The 23210-nt window shown below is 42.1% G+C and overlaps 1 protein-coding gene across 3 annotated transcripts in view; it reads right to left on the reverse strand.

The window, feature by feature from the left end:
* The window catches only part of LOC117721752 (disintegrin and metalloproteinase domain-containing protein 5-like), a 77880-nt gene that overhangs the window by 43139 nt on the left and 11531 nt on the right, over positions 1-23210 (reverse strand). For all 3 annotated transcript variants that reach the window (XM_076913918.1, XM_076913919.1, XM_076913920.1), the window contains exons 11-14: positions 21072-21205; positions 18969-19161; positions 14555-14650; positions 3769-3964 (exon numbers count right to left, since the gene is read on the reverse strand). In XM_076913918.1, the coding sequence (XP_076770033.1) occupies positions 3769-3964; positions 14555-14650; positions 18969-19161; positions 21072-21205 (619 nt within the window). The remainder of the gene's footprint in view (positions 1-3768; positions 3965-14554; positions 14651-18968; positions 19162-21071; positions 21206-23210) is intronic.

Genomic DNA, 23210 nt, shown 5'->3' on the forward strand with positions numbered 1-23210 from the left:
ATTGTTTTCTTCCCTAGTTCTTTATTTACTTGGGGTAGGGGTAGGGGTGGGGCGGAATTCAGTTCATTCTTTATCACTGAGCCAAGTGTCCAGGGTACAGTCTAGGCTGGGCTTCTTCCCTCCTGTGCTCCGCACTAGAGTCCCCATGCCTTTATGCCCTGATGAGCATAAAAGGGGTGTTGAATTTTTAACGTAGAAAGGACATGACCAGTCATGTATAGAAACCAGCACAACTATGGGCAGAGGTTGGGGACGAGGGTGTGAATCATGGCTAGTGATAAAAAATAGCAAAAAATTCAACTACCTGTACCAGCTGTCCCTGTCACTTTGAGTTGGAGGTTGAAGGGTAGGTTGTACTGTTCTTGTCAGTCATTTAGAATAAGAACTCAGATCAGTTGCTTTCATGTGCTATTCACTGGCAAGAGACCCCTCTTCACCTATCTTCTCATACCTATAGGAACTGATCACAAATGTCACCTCCAGAGGGGCATAATTCCTATGTGTAGATACATGTGTGAAGGGAATCTACAACTGTCAATAGTAATTCTTTACTTGAAAAGAGTCCCCTGTTTTTTTTTTTTTTAAAAAAAAAAAAAAGCAAAAAAACAACAACAGCAATGAGTCTCTGTTAAGATTGTCTTAATTTAACCAATACTCTAAATCTAATTTAGCCCTGGACAAGGATTGGATGGTACAAAATTTAAAGGGATAGTCAAAAATCCAATAACCAAGATAACTTACATCTTCATGCAATTTTGATTTTTTTTTTTTTTTTTTTTTTTGAAAAGCTGACAGCAATCCTGCATCAGCTTCCCACATATACTGGGATGACAAGCGTAAGCCGCTCACTGATTATATTTTATTGTGAATAAATCACTGAGGGTTTTTTTTTTTTTTTGGCTGTTTTGTTTTGTTTTGTTTTGTTTTGTTTTGTTTTGTTTAAGAGGGAAACAGCATATTGGCTTCAGAGCAGTGAGAGCCACCCTGTGACGGCTCTCTGACCTGGACACCCTGCTACCACAGCCCTGACCCAGAGATCTTAAAGCAGTCAAACACAGAATGCTCTAACACAGTGGTTCTCAGCCTTCCTAATGCTGAGACCCTTTAATTCAGTTCCTCATGCTGTGGTGACCTCCAAACATAAAATTACTTTTGTTGCTATTTCAAATCTGTACATTTTTGCTATGGTTATGAGTTGTAATGCAAATATCTGTGCTTTCCGATGGTTTTAGGCAACCCATGTGAAAGAGATATCTTGATCCACAGGTTGAAATCCACTGTTTTAATGTGCTTCATGGATTCACCCTACAACCTCAGCACCCTTTCCTTCTAGGTTTTTGAGGTTGAGGATAACAAGCCTGGTGGCTTTGTTTGCATAATTCCTGGAACACCACAACTCTGTGAAGTACCCAATCCCAGTCTCCCAAGGCCAAGATTTTCTTTGTTTCTGACCCACCCGGGAGATTGACCTATCTTCAGATATTTAATTTTTCTGGTGTCCTAGGGGCAGGGATTTAGGCCCACACAGGTCAGCAGCTTTTGTATTTCTGTCTTGATTTTCATAGGCTTTAAACTGAGGTCTACCTAAACCTAAGGGGACAATTCAAGAAAGGAGACAACTGTCAACTGCTGCAGGGAACATTTCCAGGTAGACCCGGGCTCCTCCCAGCTGTGCTCTGAGCTATCATGGCTCTTGAAACTCCAGGATACACAGTTCTGGGAATACAACTGCCGTTGCCTGCTATGAGAATGATCTCAGAAGAGATCCTGAGAGGTATGGTCCATATTTGAGAACCAAGTTGCCGGGAATAACAGTTCTTGTTTGGCTCTTGCTTTTTTATTCTGCATTCTGCATTCTGCAGGTAGAGAGGGTGCCTAGCATGCTACATAGCAAGTTCCAGGCTACCCCCAGACAGTATGAGAGCCTGTCTTAAAACAATCAATAAACAATAGGTAGTGGTGGCCCACGTCTTTAATCCCAGCACTCAAGAGGCAGAGGTAGGTTAATCTCTGAGTTGCAGGCCAGCCTACTCTACAGAGTGAGTTCCAGATATCTGGTATAGAAAGCAAATAAAGACGAGCTGAGAGGGTGTCTCCTCTGTCCAGAAAAATGTTTCTGTCACTGAAATCTGACCCAGCTCAATAAAATAAGCTCTGGTTGAAGATGGCAGGTCTACAGATACTTTTTCTGGTATGAAGTTGAAACATGTTTCAACCTATGTGGGCCTAGATACGTATAGCCTGGACTAAGGTTACACACTGAAGAGCTAGAAGATGGCACTAATTTCATAACTAAAACTTAATCTGTGGGAGCTATCATACAGATACCAGTCAAAAGAAGAAGGAAGATGCTTCGCTATCCAGTTATTTTCCTTTTATTCATCAATTTATTGAACTGTTTATCCTCCTTGTGGTCTAGAATGTTTGATCCTGTGTTTAATATTAAAAAAAAAAAAAAAACTCAAAGGCTCAGGCAGGAGCTGGAGAGATGGCTCAGTGACTAAAAGTACTGACTGCTCTTGCAGAGAGCCCGATTTCAGTTCTTAGCACCCCTTACAAAGGGTCACAACTGTATGCAACTCCAGTTCCAGGAAACCTACATCCTCTTCTGGACTCTACAGTCAAACATGTAGTACACATGTACGTACAGGCACTCACAGGGACACATACAATAAAAATGACTCACTCATTAAAGTGTCTGTTTTATGTCATTAGGCAGTAATATAGATGGCATAAGGTACCACTTTGATCAACCTCAAAGGGGGGGGGAAGGACATGTGAGCATTCCATGACACTGGTGGTAATTGCAGCAACAAACTTCACCCTGAGCTCCTAAATGCCTTCACAATACATCTTTATCAGATTTCTTTAAAATCAGTGATGTTATGGGCAGGGAGATGATTCAGTGGGTCATAGGCTTCCCTTAGACAGGGAAGGAGTAGCATTTGAATCTCTGTCTCCACATAAAAACCTGGATATGTAATTCCAGTGGTAGCAAGATGAAAGGGAGAAACAGGTGTATATTTCTGGAGCTGCCTGGCCAACCAGCCTGGCTTCTGTGACAAAGTTCCAGGCCATTCTTTTAATATAAGTGTGTTATAATGGCATCACACATTTTGGCCAGAGATAAATCCTTTAGTGGAACATGATGATATTTTAAAGCCATGCCTTTATGGTAGGGTTAGTGGTACAGACTGTGAATTCAGAATGAAATTTCTTTCTCTCAGCTCACATGAACTCCATCCATTCAGACAATCTATTTTTTTTTTCCATGCAGGAAAAAAAAAATTCAACACTCAAGTAATCAACTGAGTTGTCAAATGTCAGAGGGCTTCTCTTCATCGGCAGGCTCTTGAAGGCCTATTTTGCTCTGCTAGAAACCCAGACTCTTTACATTTAAACTAAACGCCATCACCACAAAATCAGATGCAAAACTGCGGGAAAGCTGCATTTCTGCTAGCAAGTTCTTCCCTAAACAGCTAGGAATCCAGTGTCAGTTCAGGGGTCCTTTGTGTTGTCTCTCGGAAACAAAAGACACACAAACAACCAAAAGAAGAAGAAAAAGAAGAAGAAGAAGAAGAAGAAGAGGAGGAGGAGGAGGAGGAGGAGGAGGAGGAGGAGGAGGAGGAGGAGGAGGAGGAGTTACCCTTGAAATTAATGATTGCCAAGTGAGACTTCAGCCGTTACTAGGTGACATATTTTTGTCCTGAGGAATTGAATAATGAGCATTGGGATAATGGAGTTTTAGAACAATATTGTGGTACTTACATTTCCCAAGCAAGCCCATACACTGCTTGTCGGCAGTCTGACAAACTCCTCCATAACAGAAGGCTTCACCTGAGTTGCAATATTGCCCATTGCGTGCATACGTGTCAGCGACACAATAGGCATCTTCCCCATTACAGAACTCCACAAAGTCACACTCATCTTTGGACCTTCTACATACTGTATCAACCGGTTTTATCTAGAAGAAAACATAGAGGATTACTTCCAGGGACACATTTTTGGCTCTTCCTTTCCTCTTCCTCTTCCTCTTCCTCTTCCTCTCCTCCCTCTCCCTCCCCCTCCCTCCCTCCCCCTCTCCTCCCTCCCCCTCCCTCCCTCCCCCTCTCCTCCCTTACCCTCTCCTCCCTCCCCCTCTCCTCCCTCCCTCCCTCTCCCCCTCCCTCCCCCTCCCTCTCTCCCCTCCCTCTCTCCCCCCTCTCTTCCTCCCCCTCCCTCTCTCCCCTTCCCTCTCTCCCCCCTCTCTCCCTCCCCCTCCCTCTCTCCTCTCCTCTTCCCCACCTCTCCCCCCTCTCTTCCTCCCCCTCTCTCCCCCTCCTCCTCCCCCTCCCTCTCTCCCCCCCTCTTCCCCACCTCTCCCCCCTCTCTCCCTCTCCCTCTCTCCCTCCGTTCCCCCCTCTCTCCCCCCTCTCTCTCCCTCCCCCTCTCTCTCCCCTCCCCCTCCCCCTCTCTTTCCCTTCCCCTCTCTCTCCCTCCCCTCTCTCTCCCTCCCCTCTCTCTCCCTCCCCCCCTCCTCCCCCCTCTCCTCCCCCTCCCCCTCTCTCCTCCCCCTCTCTCCTCCCCACTTCCCCTCCCCCTCTTCTCTCCCCATCCCCCTCCCCCTCCCCCTCCCCTTCCCCCTCCCTCTCCTTCCCCTCCCTCTCCTCTCCCTACCCTTACCCCTACCCCTACCCTACCCCTACCCCTACCCCACCCCTCTCCCTACCCTACCCCTACCCCTACCCCACCCCTCTCCCTACCCCTACTTCTACCCCTACCCCTCCACCTCCACCTCCACATCCCCCCCCCCATTGTAAAAGAAAAGGCTCTGGGTGGTTTTGAGTGAAACTCGTGAGGTGGTCACATTGCATAAGACCTCCATAGGATGATACAGAGGACACAGTGCAACATTAATGTGTTTATCAGAAAGTGCTTCCACAGCTGGATGCAGGGAGGGTTGTGAGCCATGCTCACTATCCCAGGCTCAAGAACACTTGTTTACACACATCTGTTCATTTGTGGATATGCCTTGTTCAATGAAAAAGGTCCCTTTCGGTCTAGTGATAATGACTAATTTGTTTACCTACTATAATACTTGTGTTAGTGGGGCAGAGTTGGTAGACTAAAGTTGATATGAGTAACAACCAGCACTATGCCCACTTTTCAAATGACTGATGTGTATGAATTTTTTGCCTATGGGTACAGATGTGCACCATGTGTGTGCCTGTGCCCTCAGAGGACAGAAGAGGGCATTGGAGTTCCCTGGGACTGGAATTACACACAATTTGAGCCAACATGTGGGCGTTGAGTGCTCTGCAGGAGTAGCCAAGTACTCTTCACCACTGGGACATCTCTCCATTCCCATGAGATGATTTCTAATGAAGGGAACTTCTCAGTGTGTACACAATCTGCCGGAATTCTTTACAAAGTTCTATTTTCTAGGCCGTATTTTTATCCCACCTACTATAATGAGAAGGTCTAAAGGGAAATCATAAAATGAGTTAGTCTGAGGGAGACAACGAAGACCCACACTGAATGATTTCAGACACTAGTTCCAGCCTTTACCTCTTGCCCTTGCCTTTGAGAATGTCAAGTGTGTACCACTGGGCGTTTGAGAACATCTCCCAGGTGTAGCTCAGTGTGCTTGCAGAAATCCTAACAGTGAGAATGGAGGCTGCCTCTGACTCGTTTGACTGCTCATGGTATCCTTTTCCTCCTACTGGGTTGCCTTGTTCAGCCTTGATGTGAAGGTATGTGCTGACTCTTATTGTATGTTATGACTTTTATTATATGTTATGTCATGTTTGGTTGGCCTGTTCTTTTCTGAGGAAAGACACAGGGGTGGGGGGCGCGGAGGGATCTGAGGGAGAGGGGAGGCAGTGGGGTGGAGGGAGGCTCAGGTGATGGGAGGAAGGAGGGGGGAAACTGTGGTTGGGATGTAAAAATATTAAAAATATATTTTAAAAACTACTTAAAAACAAAACTATAAGTCCAACAAATCTCAAGCACATAAAGACGACACATAAAGAAAACCATATTGATATACATTACCACCAAATTATTCAAAATCAGGGACAAAGGTAAACCTGAAGGCAGAAACTAGAAGACGTATGTACAAAATCACAAATGTAAGTATAATTACAAATTCATCATTAGAGACAGTTCAGGCAAGAAAGCAGAATAGCAATCACTTTAATAGACCATAAATTAAAAATGCTAAACATAGCCAGGGAAAACATTTTGAAAGCAATAAATAAATAAGATCAAGGAGATAGAGATTGGGTTGGTCAGCCAAGCACTGGCCAAGCTTGGGGACCCGAGTTTAGATCTCAGCACCCACATAAAGATCTGGTATCATCAGCATGAGTTTGTAATCCCAGCTCTTGAGAAGCAGAGATCTGTGGAGCTCATTGGCCATCAGTCCAACCAGATCACTGAGCTACAGGTTAAAAAAAAATAATGATAACAAGACACAGAGAAATCAAAGAAGAAACCATCAGCTTCTGGCCATGCCCATGAATACATGCCTATGCCACACAAACATGCTTATCACTTAGAAGTGAAAGCAAAATAAAGCCTGTTTTAGATCTTCAAACTCTGAAACCCTTCATGACCAGAAGACTTAAACCACATGCACATGCACTGTAAACATGTACAAGGTACCACACACACTTACATATGCATACTTATGCACATGTACTCAAAGTTGGAAGCCAGAGGAACAAACACTCAATGTTCTATCTGAGTTGGCCTATTAATCTAAATGCAGCAATGCAAGCAAGCAGCCAGGCTACATAAAAAGTAAGGTTCTACTTGGTGCTACTAAAAGAAGCTTTTTATATAAAGACAGCTTAAAATAAAACATGATCAAAGTCAAATAATAACGTCCATTGCGCCATGCTAATAGGCGAGCAGCATCAGTGATGAAAACGAGAGGTAGCAAGAACAGGAAAGGCAGATTTTCAGATAAGAAATGTTGTATGTTGCGGTAAATCTCTTGCCCATAGGGAATCCATAGAATAAAGACACAAGTCAATAAGTATCAAATGAATGCTGCATGCCTAGATTGGGCAGATTTACCATTAAACTACACTATTCCCCGGCTATGAGAGCTCTTAACAACTTGCGGTTTCCTAGGTCAAGGTCTTCTTTGTCTTCTCTCTCTCCACCAACTGCCCTCTCTTTCGACCAACTGCCAACTCTGCCGCTTCTCTCTCTCCTCACGGCTCTCCTCCTCTTCTCCACTTTTCCTGCCTCTGGCTCCTCCCACTCCTCTTCTACTGCCCAATCACTGGCTGTAGCCTTTATTTAACAAATTTGATTGGACAGAAGGTTTACAAGATTCACTCCTCCTTCGCAGCCCCTCCCAGGAGTGGAGTTACCATGACAACAAGAGGCTAGGGCTATCCACCACATTTCCCCCTTTTTGTCCAATAATAAAAAAAATTTTTTTCACATATTAATTGAACACTAACTATATTACCATGTTGTGATTGTTAAAGTACAAGATAAACCTAACACCCAGCCCATCATTTTTGTTAATTAAATAGAACCTTTGCCATCTCTCTCAATTAAAAAACTTAGTTCTGAACCTGGCTTATGTCCTGTCTTCAGAATGAATAGCATCTGAAAACCATCCTCTTAAAGTAAATAGCCTGGGTTGGCTGTGAGATTATAAATCTTCAACCCCATCAGAAATCCAGAATGACTCAGTTAAATAAAGATATGGGAAGCACAAAGCGTGGCTTCTAAAACTCAACCAATTTAAATAGACCACTGAACATCTAGACAGTTCCTTATTTCAAAATGTTGGAGCATCTGGTCTTCAGCCTTCTGGCCCAGGAATCATCTGACAGACCTAGTAATGCAGAATTACTAAGGGCTGATTACTCTGTCTTGGCAGATATAATCAGTCGACTATTCTGCAAGTGTGTTTCTTTTTTTTGCACACTATTTCGTCTGTAGATGAAAAGAGGCAATTCTTGCCTAGTGGCTGTCATACCACAACTGGTGTAACTCCAAAGATGCTCAATTTCTTCTTAGAATCCAAGACTGGGAAGCTGTCAGGATCAGATAGGTCTCCAATAAAATAAATGTTTATATAAGAATGTTTGTAATGTCAATTCTATGGATTTCTAACGTTTTTGAAAATCAACTATGTAAGGCAATCTGAACAGTTGTCTGTTAATTCCTTTCCACTATTTTTTTTTTAATTAAAAAGGACTGGGTCTAAGCCTTGTATTTCTAAATAAGATATATAGGTACAATGCCTACATGAGAGTAATATATTAATATAAATTCCATATCAATGTAAGAGATTATAATTTCAACCTTGTAATTATTATAAAGATTTCTTACCAATGTAAGATATACCTATTTTTTTTAACTGGGTCTAAGCTTTGTATTTCTGTATGAGTTATACAGGCACAATGCCTATATAAGAGTAAAATATTAATCCCACTTTATTCCTGAGATTTAGCTCTCTAATTCCCTTCCTGTCTGAAGCTACATTTGTAAAGTATTCCTTAAATTGCAACACATGTATAATTTACAAAGTAACCAGAACCATCCACCCCAACATAAGGAACTGGGGCGATGATCTCCTTTTGTCTGCTTCCAGCTGAATTGGGGCGAAAAATTCCCATCTGGGGGCCCAAAGGGAAACAGGAAAATTGGCTTAGTCAAAGGAGAGCTAGCTGGCATCATTTGCCTTGAAGTCACTGTGTACTGAGAAAGTTCATAGCAAAGCTGACACCATAACTGTTACAATCAGAAAGGCTGCACAGGCAAGCTAGATGTTCTGGAAAAGTTCTGGAAGCAAGTCCTTAGAAGAAGCGGCTTTGATGCAGTTGCAGTAGAATCAAGCACGAAGCTGGAATAGGAGGTCCTAGAGACTCAGAATCCCCGAGTATAAATCATGCTAGGGCTGAGTTTCTCTTCTTTCATCCTATAACATATAAAACTTAAAAGCAACAGGTAGTTTTATAAAAACATTCACGTGGAACATGTAGGGCACACAGCTTTGTCAATGAAGATCAATAAAGAAAGGCCACTGCCCTCTTCAGGTTAGTTTGATTACTTAATCAAACTATATATAACTTATATACATGCCCTCATAAAGGATGGCATGTATTAAGTCATGAGAAATTATTACCCAATTAAATGTTCTTGGCTTTGTATTGACATTTTAGTCCCAGCCAGTTAAGTCCATATAAGAGACATAACACCATATATACATCACCCATTTGGTTGGTTGAGTTAGTCTCCCTTTTCTTCTGTGTCGACTAGTGCTTCAGGGGGTCTCCCTTTGTCATTTCTGATCTTTATCATTTTGGAAGGAACCCACAGCTTTTCTTTTCCTGTGGAAACATAAACATAACCTCTCCCCCAGTGTAATACATTTCCCACTTTCCATTCTGAGGTCATAATAACCTTAATATAAACAGATTGATTTAGTTCAGTAGTTTTATCCACCATCCAATGTTTCTCAGTGACTGTGGTGTTTTGTTCATTAATATTCAAAACATTTAAGTTTAATAAAGCAATATATAATCCATCTTTGAGGGTTCTTATTGATTCCTTTTGTCAATTAAGCATCTCCTTTAAAGTTCGATTAGATCTCTCCATTTTTAGGCACTCTTCCTTCTTCTGCTCAAGAGCAATTTCTAAGGTCTTGAGCCATGAGTCCTTTTTTAGTCCTGAGGAAACCAGAGAAGAAGCACGCTCTTTGAGATCCAAGAGAGAAGTCTCCTTCTCTGAGAGGTCTCCTTGCAATAGGCTGACTTTTTCTTTCAAGTCTTTAAGATCTTTTTTGTAGGTTTCAATCTCCTCTTGCCTCTCTCGCTCATCTCTGTCCTGTTGCTCCTTTAAACATTTAATTGTCCGCTCTTTGTCTGCAAGAGCCTCCTTCAGCATTGTCAGAGCTGTGTCCATGTTAGTCGTGTCCACCTGCAGAGACTTGACTTGCTCTTTCAAGCTGCTCATCTGCTTCTCTTTATCTCTTAGTTGTTCCTGAAGATTTTCTGTCTTCCTCTGGAGAACATTGACCATCCGCTCCTTCGTGTCCAGCATGTCCTTGAGGTCGTGTATCTCTCCAGTTTGTGTGCCCTTCTCCTCAGTCATAACTGGTCTCAGAACATCAGTTTTTGAAGCAGTGACATTTAATTGTCCTGAGGAAGAGAATTCTCCCTTTCTGGCATTGGGGCCTGCGAGAGGCCCCCCTAGAAGTTTTTTGGCAGGGTATTGCCCCATTTGTCTGTTGTTGCTCTACATTCCCTGGTCAGATGTCGGCCTTTGCCACATCTTTGACAAATTCCAGAAAGCTTAGGTCCCCATTTCATATTATTTTGATTTGTCCTGTAGTCATTTCTGAGATGACCTCATTTACCACAATTAAAACATTTGAAATCTTGGGTCATCTCTAGGTTTCTAGTTGCAGTTTTTCCTATTACTGACATATCAGCTGAGTGAGATCCAACATCAGCTGTGTATCTAATCCATCCATCTATTGATGCTGACCTTGCCCTCAGTGGTCTGATTACTTCCTTGCACTCAGCAGTTGCATTTTCAAAGGCTAAAGACTCAATTATTGCCTTTCTTGCTACTGAATCTGATATACTCCTTTCGACAGCTGAGGTTAGCCTTTGTAAAAAGTCAGGGAAGGTTTCTTTTGGCCCTTGTATGACTTGAGTAAATGGTTCAAGTCTCTTCCTGGTTTCTGCAACTTTGTCCCAGGCATTTAAGGCTGACAATCTACACAATGCCAGAGTTTCTTCATCATATACAGCCTGCACCTCTATTTCAGCAAAATGACCTTCACCAAGCAGTTGGTCTATGGAAATCTCTCTTCCTCTGGCTCTATTTTGTCGTGCTATCTCCCTCGCCTCATCTCTCCACTGTGCAACCCATTGTAAATTTGCGGCAGGTTCTAATATAGCTCTTGTCATATCTTTCCAGTCTTGGGGGATTATTCTATTTTTAATAGCCCAAGAAGTCAGAATTTGTTTAACAAATGGTGAGTGCATACCAAAATTAGTGACACTCTCCTTAAATTTTCTCAGATATAACACATTCACAGGTTGCCATTCAAATTCCTCATAACCCTGTGGGTAAACAACGTTTGGAGGTCTTTGTTGTACCATAACCGGAAAGACCAAGGTGTGTTTTCTAATAACTCTTGGTTGACTTTCTCTATTTACTTCTGTCTTAACCTCAGTATTTTCCTCAGCTGAAAATTTAAATTCCTCCCTTAAGGTTTGTATACATGCTTCATATGTTTTTTTATATTGTAATTGTTTCCATTCCTCATTATTTTCTATCTGTTTCTTCATCTGATCTGTGAGCTGTTGTATGCTCTGTTTGATCATCTTTTCTAGCTCCTGTCTCCCAGTTTCATTTTCATCTTTCTGTCTCTTATTCTGATCTATAATTTCTTGTGTCTTCAATTCATTATTTTCTATCTGTTTCTCCATCTGATCTATTAACTGCTCTATCTTCTGTTCAATTATCCCTTTAATCTCCTGTCTCCCACTTTCATTTTCATCTTTTTGTTCCTGTAACTTCTGTTCTAAGCTCTGCTTCCATTCCTCATTAGTTGTAGATGAGAAGTTTTCACCACTAAGGGATGTGTTCAGCAATACAATACAATCATAATTACAACAACACAGTGCAATAATAAAAACAATGTGAATGTGCACACTTTTGCCGCAAGTAACCGAGCCTCGAAACACTCAAATATTGAGAACCTCAGCAACAAAGTAAGCAAACCTGCAGTTAACAGTTACCTCAAAGATTAGTGTAGTAAGAATACAGTAAATGTACCAGAACTAGATAGCAAACAATTTTATCAAGAAGAAAAAGAAGGAGGAGGGGGGAGGGGGGAGGGGGAGGGGGAGGGGGAGGGGGAGGGGGAGGGGGGAGGGGGAGGGGGAGGGGGAGGGGGAGGAGGAGGAGGGGGAGGGGGAGGAGGAGGAGGGGGAGGGGGAGGGGGGAGGGGGAGGGGGAGGGGGAGGGGGAGGGGGAGGGGGAGAAGGAGACAACCATGTTGAAGTTGATGAAAGAGAGATAGAGGGGGGAGATGAAAGATGATGAAAGAGAGATAGAGGGGGGAGACAGGGAAGCAGATGTTCATGTATCTCCACCAGTCAAAGATAGTTGATATATCTAGGTTGGGTAGTGGGTTACACCTCTGATTGAACAATACCAAACTTATAAAGCCTATGATTAACATTTCTTAAAAAATGTATAAATGCAAAAAGGAAAAGGGGGCATGGGATAGGGGTTTTCTAAGGGGGGGGGGAATGGGGAAACGGGATGGTATCTGAAGTGTAAATGAAAGATCTAATAAAAAAATAAAATAAAATAAAATTATTCACCAAAGAAATCATAAAATAAATTATTAGTAAGCACAAATATCAGGACTTTGTACTTGATAGAATATTTGGAGGGAAATAATTAAAATTCTGAAAATTAGGATAAATAAAATTTTAATATAATGCCACTGTGATGGCTATTCTTAGTTGTCAACTTGATTATATTTGGAATGAACTAGAATCCAGAAATGACGGGCACTCCAGTGACCTGAGTCTTGAGGTTGGAAAACACAAAGCTTTGATCCAGATCATCAGGTGGGATGATAATCTGGATGTTGAAGCACACCTTTAATCTTGGCCAGAGCTTCTGCTGGAGGCCTATATAAGGACAATGGAGGATGATGGGTTCATTTAGTCTTTGCTTTCTTGCATTTACTCTACCAGCACATTTGTTGGAGTCACTTCTTCAGGATTCCAGCTTATACAGAAGACCAGCTGAACCACCCAGCCTCGTGGGACAGAGCAACTAGTGGAGTCTTGGACTTTCCATTCACAGCTGGTCATTGTTGGGTTAGTTGGACTGCAGCCTGTATGTCATTTCAATAAATTTTATATATATGTGAAAAAAAAAAAAAGAAGAAGAAAAAGAAGGAGGAGGGGGAGGGGGAGGGGGAGGGGGAGGGGGAGGGGGAGGGGGAGGGGGAGGGGGAGGGGGAGGGGGAGGGGGAGGGGGAGGGGGAGGGGGAGGGGGAGGGGGGAGGGGGAGGAGAAGGAGGAGAAGGAGACAACCATGTTGAAGTTCTTTTTAAATTTAATTTCTTTCTTAGTCCAAATGAGAATGCTTACTATTTTCAGTAGACAGCAGGAGGGTCGGGGCCTGTGCTCCTGTGGGCAGAGCTGCAGATGTGCCACAGCTTGTACAGAGCCTACAAGAGCACTTGCTGCAGTCTCTCCAGATCCCCAAAGGAGATGAACAAAGTAGGGTGTTACTCATTTCACTGTGTGAGTTTTAGAATTGGTTTTCCAAGACTCCAACTTCTAAACATGCAGATTTCACCTCTCTGCTCTTGCAGTGGTTGTCCTGGATGAGATTCCAGATCAGAGGCAAGCTCTGCCATGACCTTTCAACTGGCAGAGGCTGTTCCTGCCGACAGAGGACTTGGTGGGAGGAGGGTGGCTTCTCTTACATGGAAGGACATAATAATTAAACTTGTCCTTTGCACCATCTCAGCAATGTGATTTGACTATTGCTAAGTGTAGAATTTGTAGTCCTTCTTGTTTTTGAATGGGTCTGTCTTTCTCTGGTGCCTTTACTTTTGTGTCTGGTTGCTCTGCTGTGGGATGCATATGTACTCACACTTTTATATCCTTTAGTATTGTAGAACTATATTCTTGCCTTTTATGAAAGTTTTGTAAGTTTGGGGGGGCGGGGTGTTGGGGTGTTATATGTTTTACTTAAAGCAGGTACTACTGTAGTCTGGAACCAGGGTCAAATTGGGGTCTTAACCCATCAAATCACTAATAAGAAAAAGTCCTACAGCTGGATCTTATGGAAGCATTTTCTTAATTGAGCTTTCTTTCTTTTAGATAATTCTAACTTATATTCAGTGGTGACTAAACACAAGCTAGTGGTGTGTGTGTGTGTGTGTGTGTGTGTGCACGCCTGTGTTACTATTTCTCTAAATAACCATAACTAACACAACCCCACACTCACTGATGTCTAAGCACACCTTGTTGCCATCTTTGATTCATGCTGTTTACTTTGATCATCTTTTTTTTTTCTTAAGATGTAAGCATTCACGGAGCCCTCCCTAAAGAGTTTGAATGATGAGAAAGCGGACAGGGACAGCATTCATTGGGTAGGGGCAGCAGAGCAAAGGACTTTCCCAGAAGACAATAAACTGTGTTTAACTGATACAAAGAACCTGTCTGACTCCTTGCCCTCATATAAGATATACACAGAAAGAAAAAAAATGAGGAAAACTGGCAGAGCCATATGTTGATCAGACAGAAATGTTGGAGGTCACAGAGGAAACGTAAGAAAGCCAAGTTAGTAGAGAAGGAACATGAGACAAATGTACCCGAGAGCACAGGAGTGACAGGTCACCAAATGGGCCAAGTGTGGAAGGGGGGGGCAATCACACGAGTCTATCAGAATTACCAGCTAAGGGTGATGCCATTGCTTGCCATCTCTCCGAACTATGTGTTTTATTGCAAGGAAATAAATTCTGGGTTGTTTTCAAATGCAGATTCCTTCTTACCTTGCAGTTTTGAGTACAGCACTCCCCAGAGCCACATGTGGCATTGGGCTTCAGTCGGCATGACATGGGGTCACAGCATTTTCTGTGTGTACAGTTCTGCAAAGAAAGGCAAAATCTTACTTAACTACATGTGACTGTGCCACATCAAAGAAGGCTGGAGCACATGATCTTACAAACCATGTAATCTTTTTTTTTCCTTTCATTTATAGTTCCAATATCCCATTCTCCAGAAAGGGCATGGAACTATCTCATTCAACACTCTGTAAAAGCAAACTTCTCTCTATTCAATACAGTTTAACATAGACTACCATGAAACCACCCAGGGAAATCATTTCTTGATCTCTTAGTAACAACCATTCTCTTTAAACATTTCTGTATTCTGGCTTTAGGTCAAGCTTCATCTGTTGGTCCTCTTTACTTGTCAATCCCAGCAATGGACAGGCTTGGCTCTGCTCCAGAGCCTGAGATCCGAGAGCGGGCTGCATTTGGACATTTGCTTGCCTCTATTTTGGTTCCTCAGGAAGGACGCAGACTGAAAACTCTAGAGCTTCCCTACCAGGAGAATAATAGCTAGTCACTTGGAATAACTCAAATTCACCAGAGGCACATGGGGTTAATAATACTGCTGTCCAGTTCTGCATCCCTATGTGGCCAGTCACTCGGGTCACAGGTAGATCAACAGACATTGCCATCATCACAGAAGCATCTAACTGTGGTGCTGCCCTGGAGGACTCATAAATGAATGTTTTATCTTGTCTAGCATTTTCAAGTTATGTGTTGCGGTTATACAATGTATTATTTCTTTTACTATGGTAAGACCAATTATTAAATATTAATAATGGTCCCCCCCTCCCCGGAACTGCTCTTGTTGCATCTGAGAGGTCTTGAGGGGTTTTCGATCTCTGCTCTCGTTCACCTCAAGATATTTATTTGTTTGTTTGTTTATTTGTTTATTTATTCATCAACCCATTAGTTGCTCCAGGGCATATGCTCACTTTCTGTATATTTGTTAATTTTCCAAGGTTTGTATTGGGAAACTGCTATTACGGTTTAATATTATAGTTGGTTCCCATATATGAGATAAGAATATATATTCTACTGCCTCTAGGTAGGAAGATGTATGTGGTGTGTGTGTGTGTGTGTGTGTGTGTGTGTGTGTGTGTGTGTGGTGTGTGTGTGTGGTGTGTGTGTGTATGTGTATGTGTGTGTTGTGTTATATATATATATATATATATATATATATATATATATATAGTCTAAAGCAAAGTTTGAGTAAACTTTGTTACTTCCTTCCTTAATGATTTTCTGAGCTTTCAAAGTGGAATACTGAAGTCTGCTACTGTATTGTTATATATTTCTACCTCCATATGTACTTAAATGTGTTTGTGTATGCTGTTGCTCTAGTGTTAGCTGAATGCATGCTTACAGCTGGTGAATACTCTTGGTGATTTAACACGTAAGTTTCTTGTGACAAAGCTTTGGACTTGGTCACCTCTTAGGGATGTGTATTGTTATCTCTCCTCTTTCTTGCTTGTTGGCAGTATATATGTTTTTGTCAATATCAAATGAATATCCTATAGGCAAAATATGGCTGGTTATTATTTATGGCTGAAAATTCTACTAAGATTTTATTAGAAGTATGTGGGGATGAACTCCTCAGTTTCTACTTGTCTCGGAACTTAGTTCTTTATTTCTAAAATGTGCCCTCCATAAACACGAGCTCCTTGGAGCACAGGCTTCTTTCCTGATTTCTCTCAGCACTCAGTATATATAACCCCAGTCTCTCTTGCCCTAAAATGTTTCTACATTTAAAAAAAAAAAAAAAAAAAAAACACTCAGAGCCCCATAATGATTCCTTTGCATGTCAATTTGCTTAAAATTGTCTTCCACTTTTCGCAGTTTGAGTGGGGATCCCATTAGGGTCAAACCATCTGATGATCTAAACCTGAGCACGGCAACCCCCATGGGATCACATATCATATATTTACATTGTGATTCATAACAGTAGCAAAATTATATCTATGAAGTAGCAATGAAATAATTTTAAGTTGGGGGGGGTGTCACCACCACATGAGGAACTGTATTAAAGGGTCTCCGCATTAGAAAGGTTGAGAACCACTGGGCTAATATATTTGAGAAAGTGTTAGGACTCATCAATCTTCCCCCCAAATTGGGAAGTTTTAAGTTATTGGGTTTTTTTATGTGTTTTTTTTTTTTTATATAATTGTTTTATGTTCTCTCTTTTGGGAAGTTCCATAGTAAGCATTTCTGAACTTCATGGTGGCATATGAGCTCCACGGTCTCTCTTTACCCCTTTCCATGTTCTTTTCCTTCCCATACCCTCTGACTTGATTATTTCAAAAGACCCATCCTCAAATTCAAAGGTTCTTTCTTCTGTTTAACCTGCTCTATGGCTGAAGCTCCAGGCTAGAGTCATCTCTGAGGCATGAGTGATATGGCTCTCCCACTTTTCATAAAACTGTAACAAAACTCCAAAACTCCACTTAGTAGCTTCCCCCCCCCCCCCCCCCCCCCCCCCCCCCCCCCCCCCCCCCCAGTGCAAGAACAGTATGGCAGTTCTGGTCCTCGTAGAAAGGAAGGGACATTTCAGACACATGGGCACCAAGAGAAAGAACATGGTAATAATAATCCAGACCACAAAGCAACTGGAGCAGTGTGTGATGATGAGACCTTCACAGGGTAGCAAACAGCAGGTCAGGTTCTGCAGAACTGAGTGGTGCCCAAAAGTACTCAGGAATGACAAAATGTAACTATAGACTGGCCTATGGGAGGGTCGGGGACTCTGTTTTCCAGGGAGGTGAAACATCTCAGGTTTTAGAAGACTAGCTCACACACAGGAGGGCTGGGCACAGTGGCTGCTCACCCCACAGGACAAGGTGACTAATAATAATAACAACCATCATCATCATCATTATCATCATTATCATTGTCATCATCATCATTATCTTGCTATCTTCATGGAAAGGATACCATATCAGTTCAGGTACCAGAGAACATGGCTGCTTCTCTTCCTTCTAAATTCTGGAGAGCTGATCACAAGGCAAAGTAGCATGTGGAGAGGCAAGAGCACTTCCTAAGAAGCCTGTCCCCAGAGGCAGGAAGCCACAGCAGGCAAATGTGAATAAATGTAAAACACCCATGAGTGTAGCTCAATAATGGTAGGGTCTCAGAGATGAAGCTGATCTGAAGATAGCACAGCATAGCAACAGCTTGGATGGTAGTGAACAGAACACAATTTGCATCTGTGGAGTGTGGGGTACAGGATTATTTGCAACCAAGGTGGTAGGTGTCTCCAGCACTGGAAGGCTGCTCACCTTGGAGCAACTTCTTAGGGCAGCTCTGTGATCAGACTGAGCCTCTGGCCTCTACAGAGTTTCTGGTACTACTCTGTCATCTCTGGTTGTCTTGGTTAAAAAGTTGTTTGTATGGTGTGTGTGTGTGTGTGTGTGTGTGTGTGTGTGTGTGTGTGTGTGTTGTTTATGATTGGGGGTGGTATATTTCCTACATAAGTTCTGTATTTGCATCATTTCTATTTCTCTCTCCCCTTTCTAACTCCTTCTGTGCTCTCTCTAACTGGTTCTCAATTTCATGACCTCTTCTACAATTACTGTTAATCACAGGTTTATGTACATACAGCATATTGTGAGTCCATTCTGTGTTGCTCATGTGTAATGTGTTTAGGGTTGACCACTAGTGATTAGCTGACTTCTGAGGGAGTATGTAGGGGCTATTAAAGACAAGTGGTCAACACACAGAGATGAAGTAAATGTGGGTACCCAGCCCTGGTTGGTATGTTTGCAAAGTAACTCCTACACCTAAGGCTCGGGAAGCACCGTGAAAGAGATGGCAGAATGTTTGTGAGAACAGGAAGCCCAGGATATCTGCTGGTGTGTTCTGGGCCTGATAAAGATACTGTTCCATGAAATCTTTCCTTTTCAACCCTTCCTCTAACAGGTGACAAGCCTGCTCGGGTCTCTTAACATTTTTTTTATCTGTCACTTTCTTTGGTCTTGTTTTGGTTTTGTTTTCTACAGGTTTTATTTGGAATGTTTTAATTGAGAACAGTTGTCCACAGAGTGATTTCCTTGTGTATTAGTTAGGAACACATACTAATGACTATCACACATTCTCAGCAGACCAGGATAATAAACAATGTCAAAGGGCAGGGCTTATTAGGCAGCTCTCAGTCAAAGGACCAATGTGCTAACTTCTAAACGGAATATTAGGAGATGAAGATTTCAGCTTCACATAGCTCATGTAGGGAAGGAAAGGGGTGAGGGAGAAGTCTACTTTCACTCTACTTTACTGAAAGATGAACTTCTTTCTGCTTTTCTTAGCACTGCAGATAAAAACTGAAGTGGGATGGGGGGTGGAGGGAAAAAGGACCACCTACCTTCAAAGTGCCACAGTCACACTGTTCTTTCATCTCCAGCACCCCATTGCCACAGATTCTTCTTGGTCTTTTTGGTGGGGATGATTGTCTTTCCAAAGGCATGTCCCGGAGACATCCAAGGTCTTGTCTTGTTGACAGGTATTTAAAGTCATCCAAGCTACAAGTACTGAAATCCTTCATACCCCCAGAATATCTAGAATGTAACAATGTGCACATGATCAAAGCTGCTGCTTGGTATTGCAGTTCCCATAGCAAAGTGTTTTGGGGAAGGATTTTGAGAGCACCACCCTTGCCAGGCAATGCTAAAGACGCTTTTAGACACAGCCATGAGATTGCTATGGCGCTTTTATAATTCTACAGAGAAAAAAATAAAAACCAATGATACAATTCAAAAAACATTTTTTGTCACATGCTGTGCTTACACAGAACTTAGTACAGGTATTCCCTCAGTACACATAATGTGCTGACCCAGGGTTCTTAACTTCCACTACCTAGATATCAACATCATAGATGCTAAGGTCTCTCTCTCTCTCTCTCTCTCTCTCTCTCTCTCTCTCTCTCTGTGTGTGTGTGTGTGTGTGTGTGTGTGTGTGTGTGTGTGTGTAGACTGAGCATGTGCAGAGTATGTGCATTTGTACATGTGTTCTCCTTTAAGTTTGGAATCTTTAAGCACTGGAACTGCTATTTATGATTCTCTTACTAAGGCCAGATAATTGATATTCAAATATTCAGCCTTAATATTTTTTAAGGGATTTAATTCTATCTTACACTTTTGCTATATACAAACTTGAACATTAAGTCAAACTGTTGAAACTGTTGAACATTTTCAAGATGATGTGGCAAATGGTATTTCTTATTCTTGTGTCTTCCTCACTAAGTATAAGTTATATACATCATAAAATGTAGTGAGAGGTAAGTCTGCATAGCCAAGATCTAAGTTACCAGAAACCAACTCCCAGCACTGAAAGAACCACATAGGACCTGGGCATTTTCTATCCACCTGCCCTTCAAAGACAGTGACTTAGGATCAATGACTTTAGAAGTATAGGAAAAGGTAGCTGGGGTAGGCTTTCTCCTTTCCAGAGTCAAATGGAAAACAGGAAAGTGGTGAGAGAAAGCAATTACAACTCTGCCTACCTACTGTGACAGAAATAAAAACTATAGCTATTTTACAGAAATGTAAAATATAGTTATTTTACACACAGTGTGTGATACTGTTTCAAAAGTGGGAGGACGGGGAGGGGGTAGACCACAGGGAGATCCAGAGAGCCTGCTATGTTAAACAAGAAAGACAGATCACATGTCTAAGGGACACCCAGGCTCGAATGGCTCCTACACCAGACCTCACAAATGCCGTGATGTGGGATCAACCCAAATGTTTGTCATGTCACAAAATGAGTAGCAAAAATGTGTCTGCTTGCAACTACTATTTATTTGCCATAAAAAGTGTACCACCCCTCTCATTTGCTCCAACAGGGGTGGACTCAGGGCACACTATGTTAAGTGGAAGAACTTAGGATTTGGGTACAGGAATTAAAAATAGCACAACACCCCCACTCAAAAGTAGCACGTAAAATACTAAGCCCATGAAAGTTGGCAGCCCAATAGTGGTTGCCAGACACCAGGGGAAGCATGAAGAGGGAGAGGTCAGACAATGAGTTCCTATCACAGACTGATGGAGGAAGTAGGCTTTCCTTTCATGTACAGCAGGGTGGTTATAGTTAACATTAATCTATTGTTTATCACAAACCCAATTAGGGCAGCTTTGAATATTAACGCACTAAAGAAATAAGCTATAAATAGATATGCCCATTACTCAGAGCTGATCGACGTATGATATATTCATGAATCAAAATTTCATAACGTGCATTGTGATGATGTGCTAACGTTGCATACCAAAAATAGGAAAATAGACACTTGAGAGAAGCAGGCAGCCGATAAACACAGGCTCCAAACATTTAACATCCACGTGTTCGTTACTGGGAGGGGTGTGGAATGTTAAAAAAAAAAAATGTCATCATCAATTCCTTCGATTCAGTTAACAGAAATAACCGTCCAAAAGCAAAGGGAGATGCGTGTGTTTGATAAAGAAGGCCGTCTTACATTGCTTTGGGTGTCATTAGGCAAACGTCTCCTGTACAGTGGCAGTTGTCCGTGTCGTAAGTCAAGCCCATACTGATACTTAGCAGCTGCAGGACAATGACACTATACGATTCCAATGATAAACCTTTCGGGTACTAAACAGGAACGGAAGGAGACAAGGTTAGCAACATCCACTGCAGTGAAAAGTAGTTTGTTAACACTTTCAAGAGACGCCCGCATGGATGCAACTGCAGTAGAGCTCTAGAAATGTTTTGACGATGGGCTTGTTGGACACAGGTGACTCGATAGAGTTTCACTTCAGACTGCTATGTATTGAATGACAGCACAAGCCACCTCCACAAAGCTTAACCCATGAAAAGCATCTCATTTTAGTGATGGGGGGGGTGCCTTTAACCCAGTGCCTTTAATCTTGTATTTAATAATCAAAACTGTATTCCTTAATGGGTCCCAATAACCCAGATTTCCTATGACATTCCTTATGATGCCATTCTGTTGACAGGGGACTAGCCTCGACTGCCTCAGATTCATCTAATCCAGCAGATTGGATTGAATCATTTATGACTAGCTCTAGGAAAGACTATCTTCTTGGATTCTTTATCTTTGACCATTCGAAGAAAATGGTGGCTAAGGAGGAAAGGAGGGAGGGAGGGAGGGAGGGAGGGAGGAAGGGAGGGAGGGAGGGAGGGAGGGAGGGAGGGAGGGAGGGAGGGAGAGAAAAAGGAGGACATTTGGGGCAACCTCTGTGTATGAAGTTGGAAATGTGTTTTCTGCATTGTGACAGCTGCCAGGTCCCAGAACTTAAATTTTGAAAGCAATAACAGCTTCAGAGGGTGTTCTTTGCTAATTTGAAAAACACTGGACCAGTCTCACGTGTTTTGCAAGTGAGCATTACAACTTTGTTTAAGTGTTTTAGATTTAATCTCGAGGTAGGTCTCATGTATCCTGTGTGCTAGCTGTAGTGTCCAGCTTGTATCAGTGAGGACAGAGAAAAGGACGATGGAGTCAAACATCTTAACCAACAAAACACCCATGTCTACACTGTGGGATCCCAAACGAGCTCCCTCTCAAGGATTTGTTACAAGGAAGGGATTCCTGCTCTCACTGCCCACTTCAGTGCACAGCAACGAAAGCTGAGCTAGAACAATCAGGAAAGGAAGGAAGGAGGGAAGAAGGGAGGGAGGGAGGAAGGAAGGAAGAAAGAAAGAGAGAGAACCTATATATTTACTATAGGGTATTAAGGTACACAAATGCAGTGATCTTGAAGCAACCTAAACTAACACATACAGCTTAGTAGTATTTACAATAATGGCATAGCAGAGAAAACAAGAACACTATGCGGATGCCGCCCGTGGCACAGAACAATGTGAAACACTCAGACAGAGGCTCTGTACTCCCCAAGATGCCAATGAAAAGAGCTAAAGATGACACAATCACAAAGATGTCCGCTATTAGAAGAGCACAAATGGCTAAAATATCTGCTTTATCTAAAGTCATGCAGTTTCTTAATCCCAGTTATATTCTACACATAAATAAGATAGAATTCTAAAATCTGTACACTATTGCAGAAGACCTACCAGCCACAGCTTATTAGAGCATGGGGAACAAGATGGCTACCACCACCATTTCTTTATTTAATTCAAACTATAATTCAAGTCTGTATGGAATTTATTCAAAACCAAACACATAGACCAACAGAACTTAGTAAAAGGTTCCCACGTGAAACCATGCACATAAGCATAAGTTGTTTGTTTGTTTGTTTGTTTGTTTTTCAAGAATGACAAGGTATCACAGTAAGAAGGGGCAGAGTCTTCAGTGAAGGGTGTTGTGAATCCTGGAGCTATCCATCATTCACAAAAGCTAATGGAAAATGGATTACAGACCTAACAATAGCATCCTGGATTCACGAGTGTGAAGGTTTTTTTGACTTTGACCTTCGTGAGTTTTTCTTGACTAAGATGCCAAAAGCTCAGGGAACTAAGAAAAAAAAGAAAGGAAGAGAGAGAAAGAGAGAGAGAGAGAGAGAGAGAGAGAGAGAGAGAGAGAGAGAGAGAGGAAGGAAGAAAGAAAGAAAGAAAGAAAGAAAGAAAGAAAGAAAGAAAGATGCCTTTTTTTTAAAACAGCAAATGAATCAATCAACAA

Source organism: Arvicanthis niloticus, chromosome 16, assembly GCF_011762505.2.
Source record: "Arvicanthis niloticus isolate mArvNil1 chromosome 16, mArvNil1.pat.X, whole genome shotgun sequence".
NCBI classification, from domain to species: domain Eukaryota; kingdom Metazoa; phylum Chordata; class Mammalia; order Rodentia; family Muridae; genus Arvicanthis; species Arvicanthis niloticus.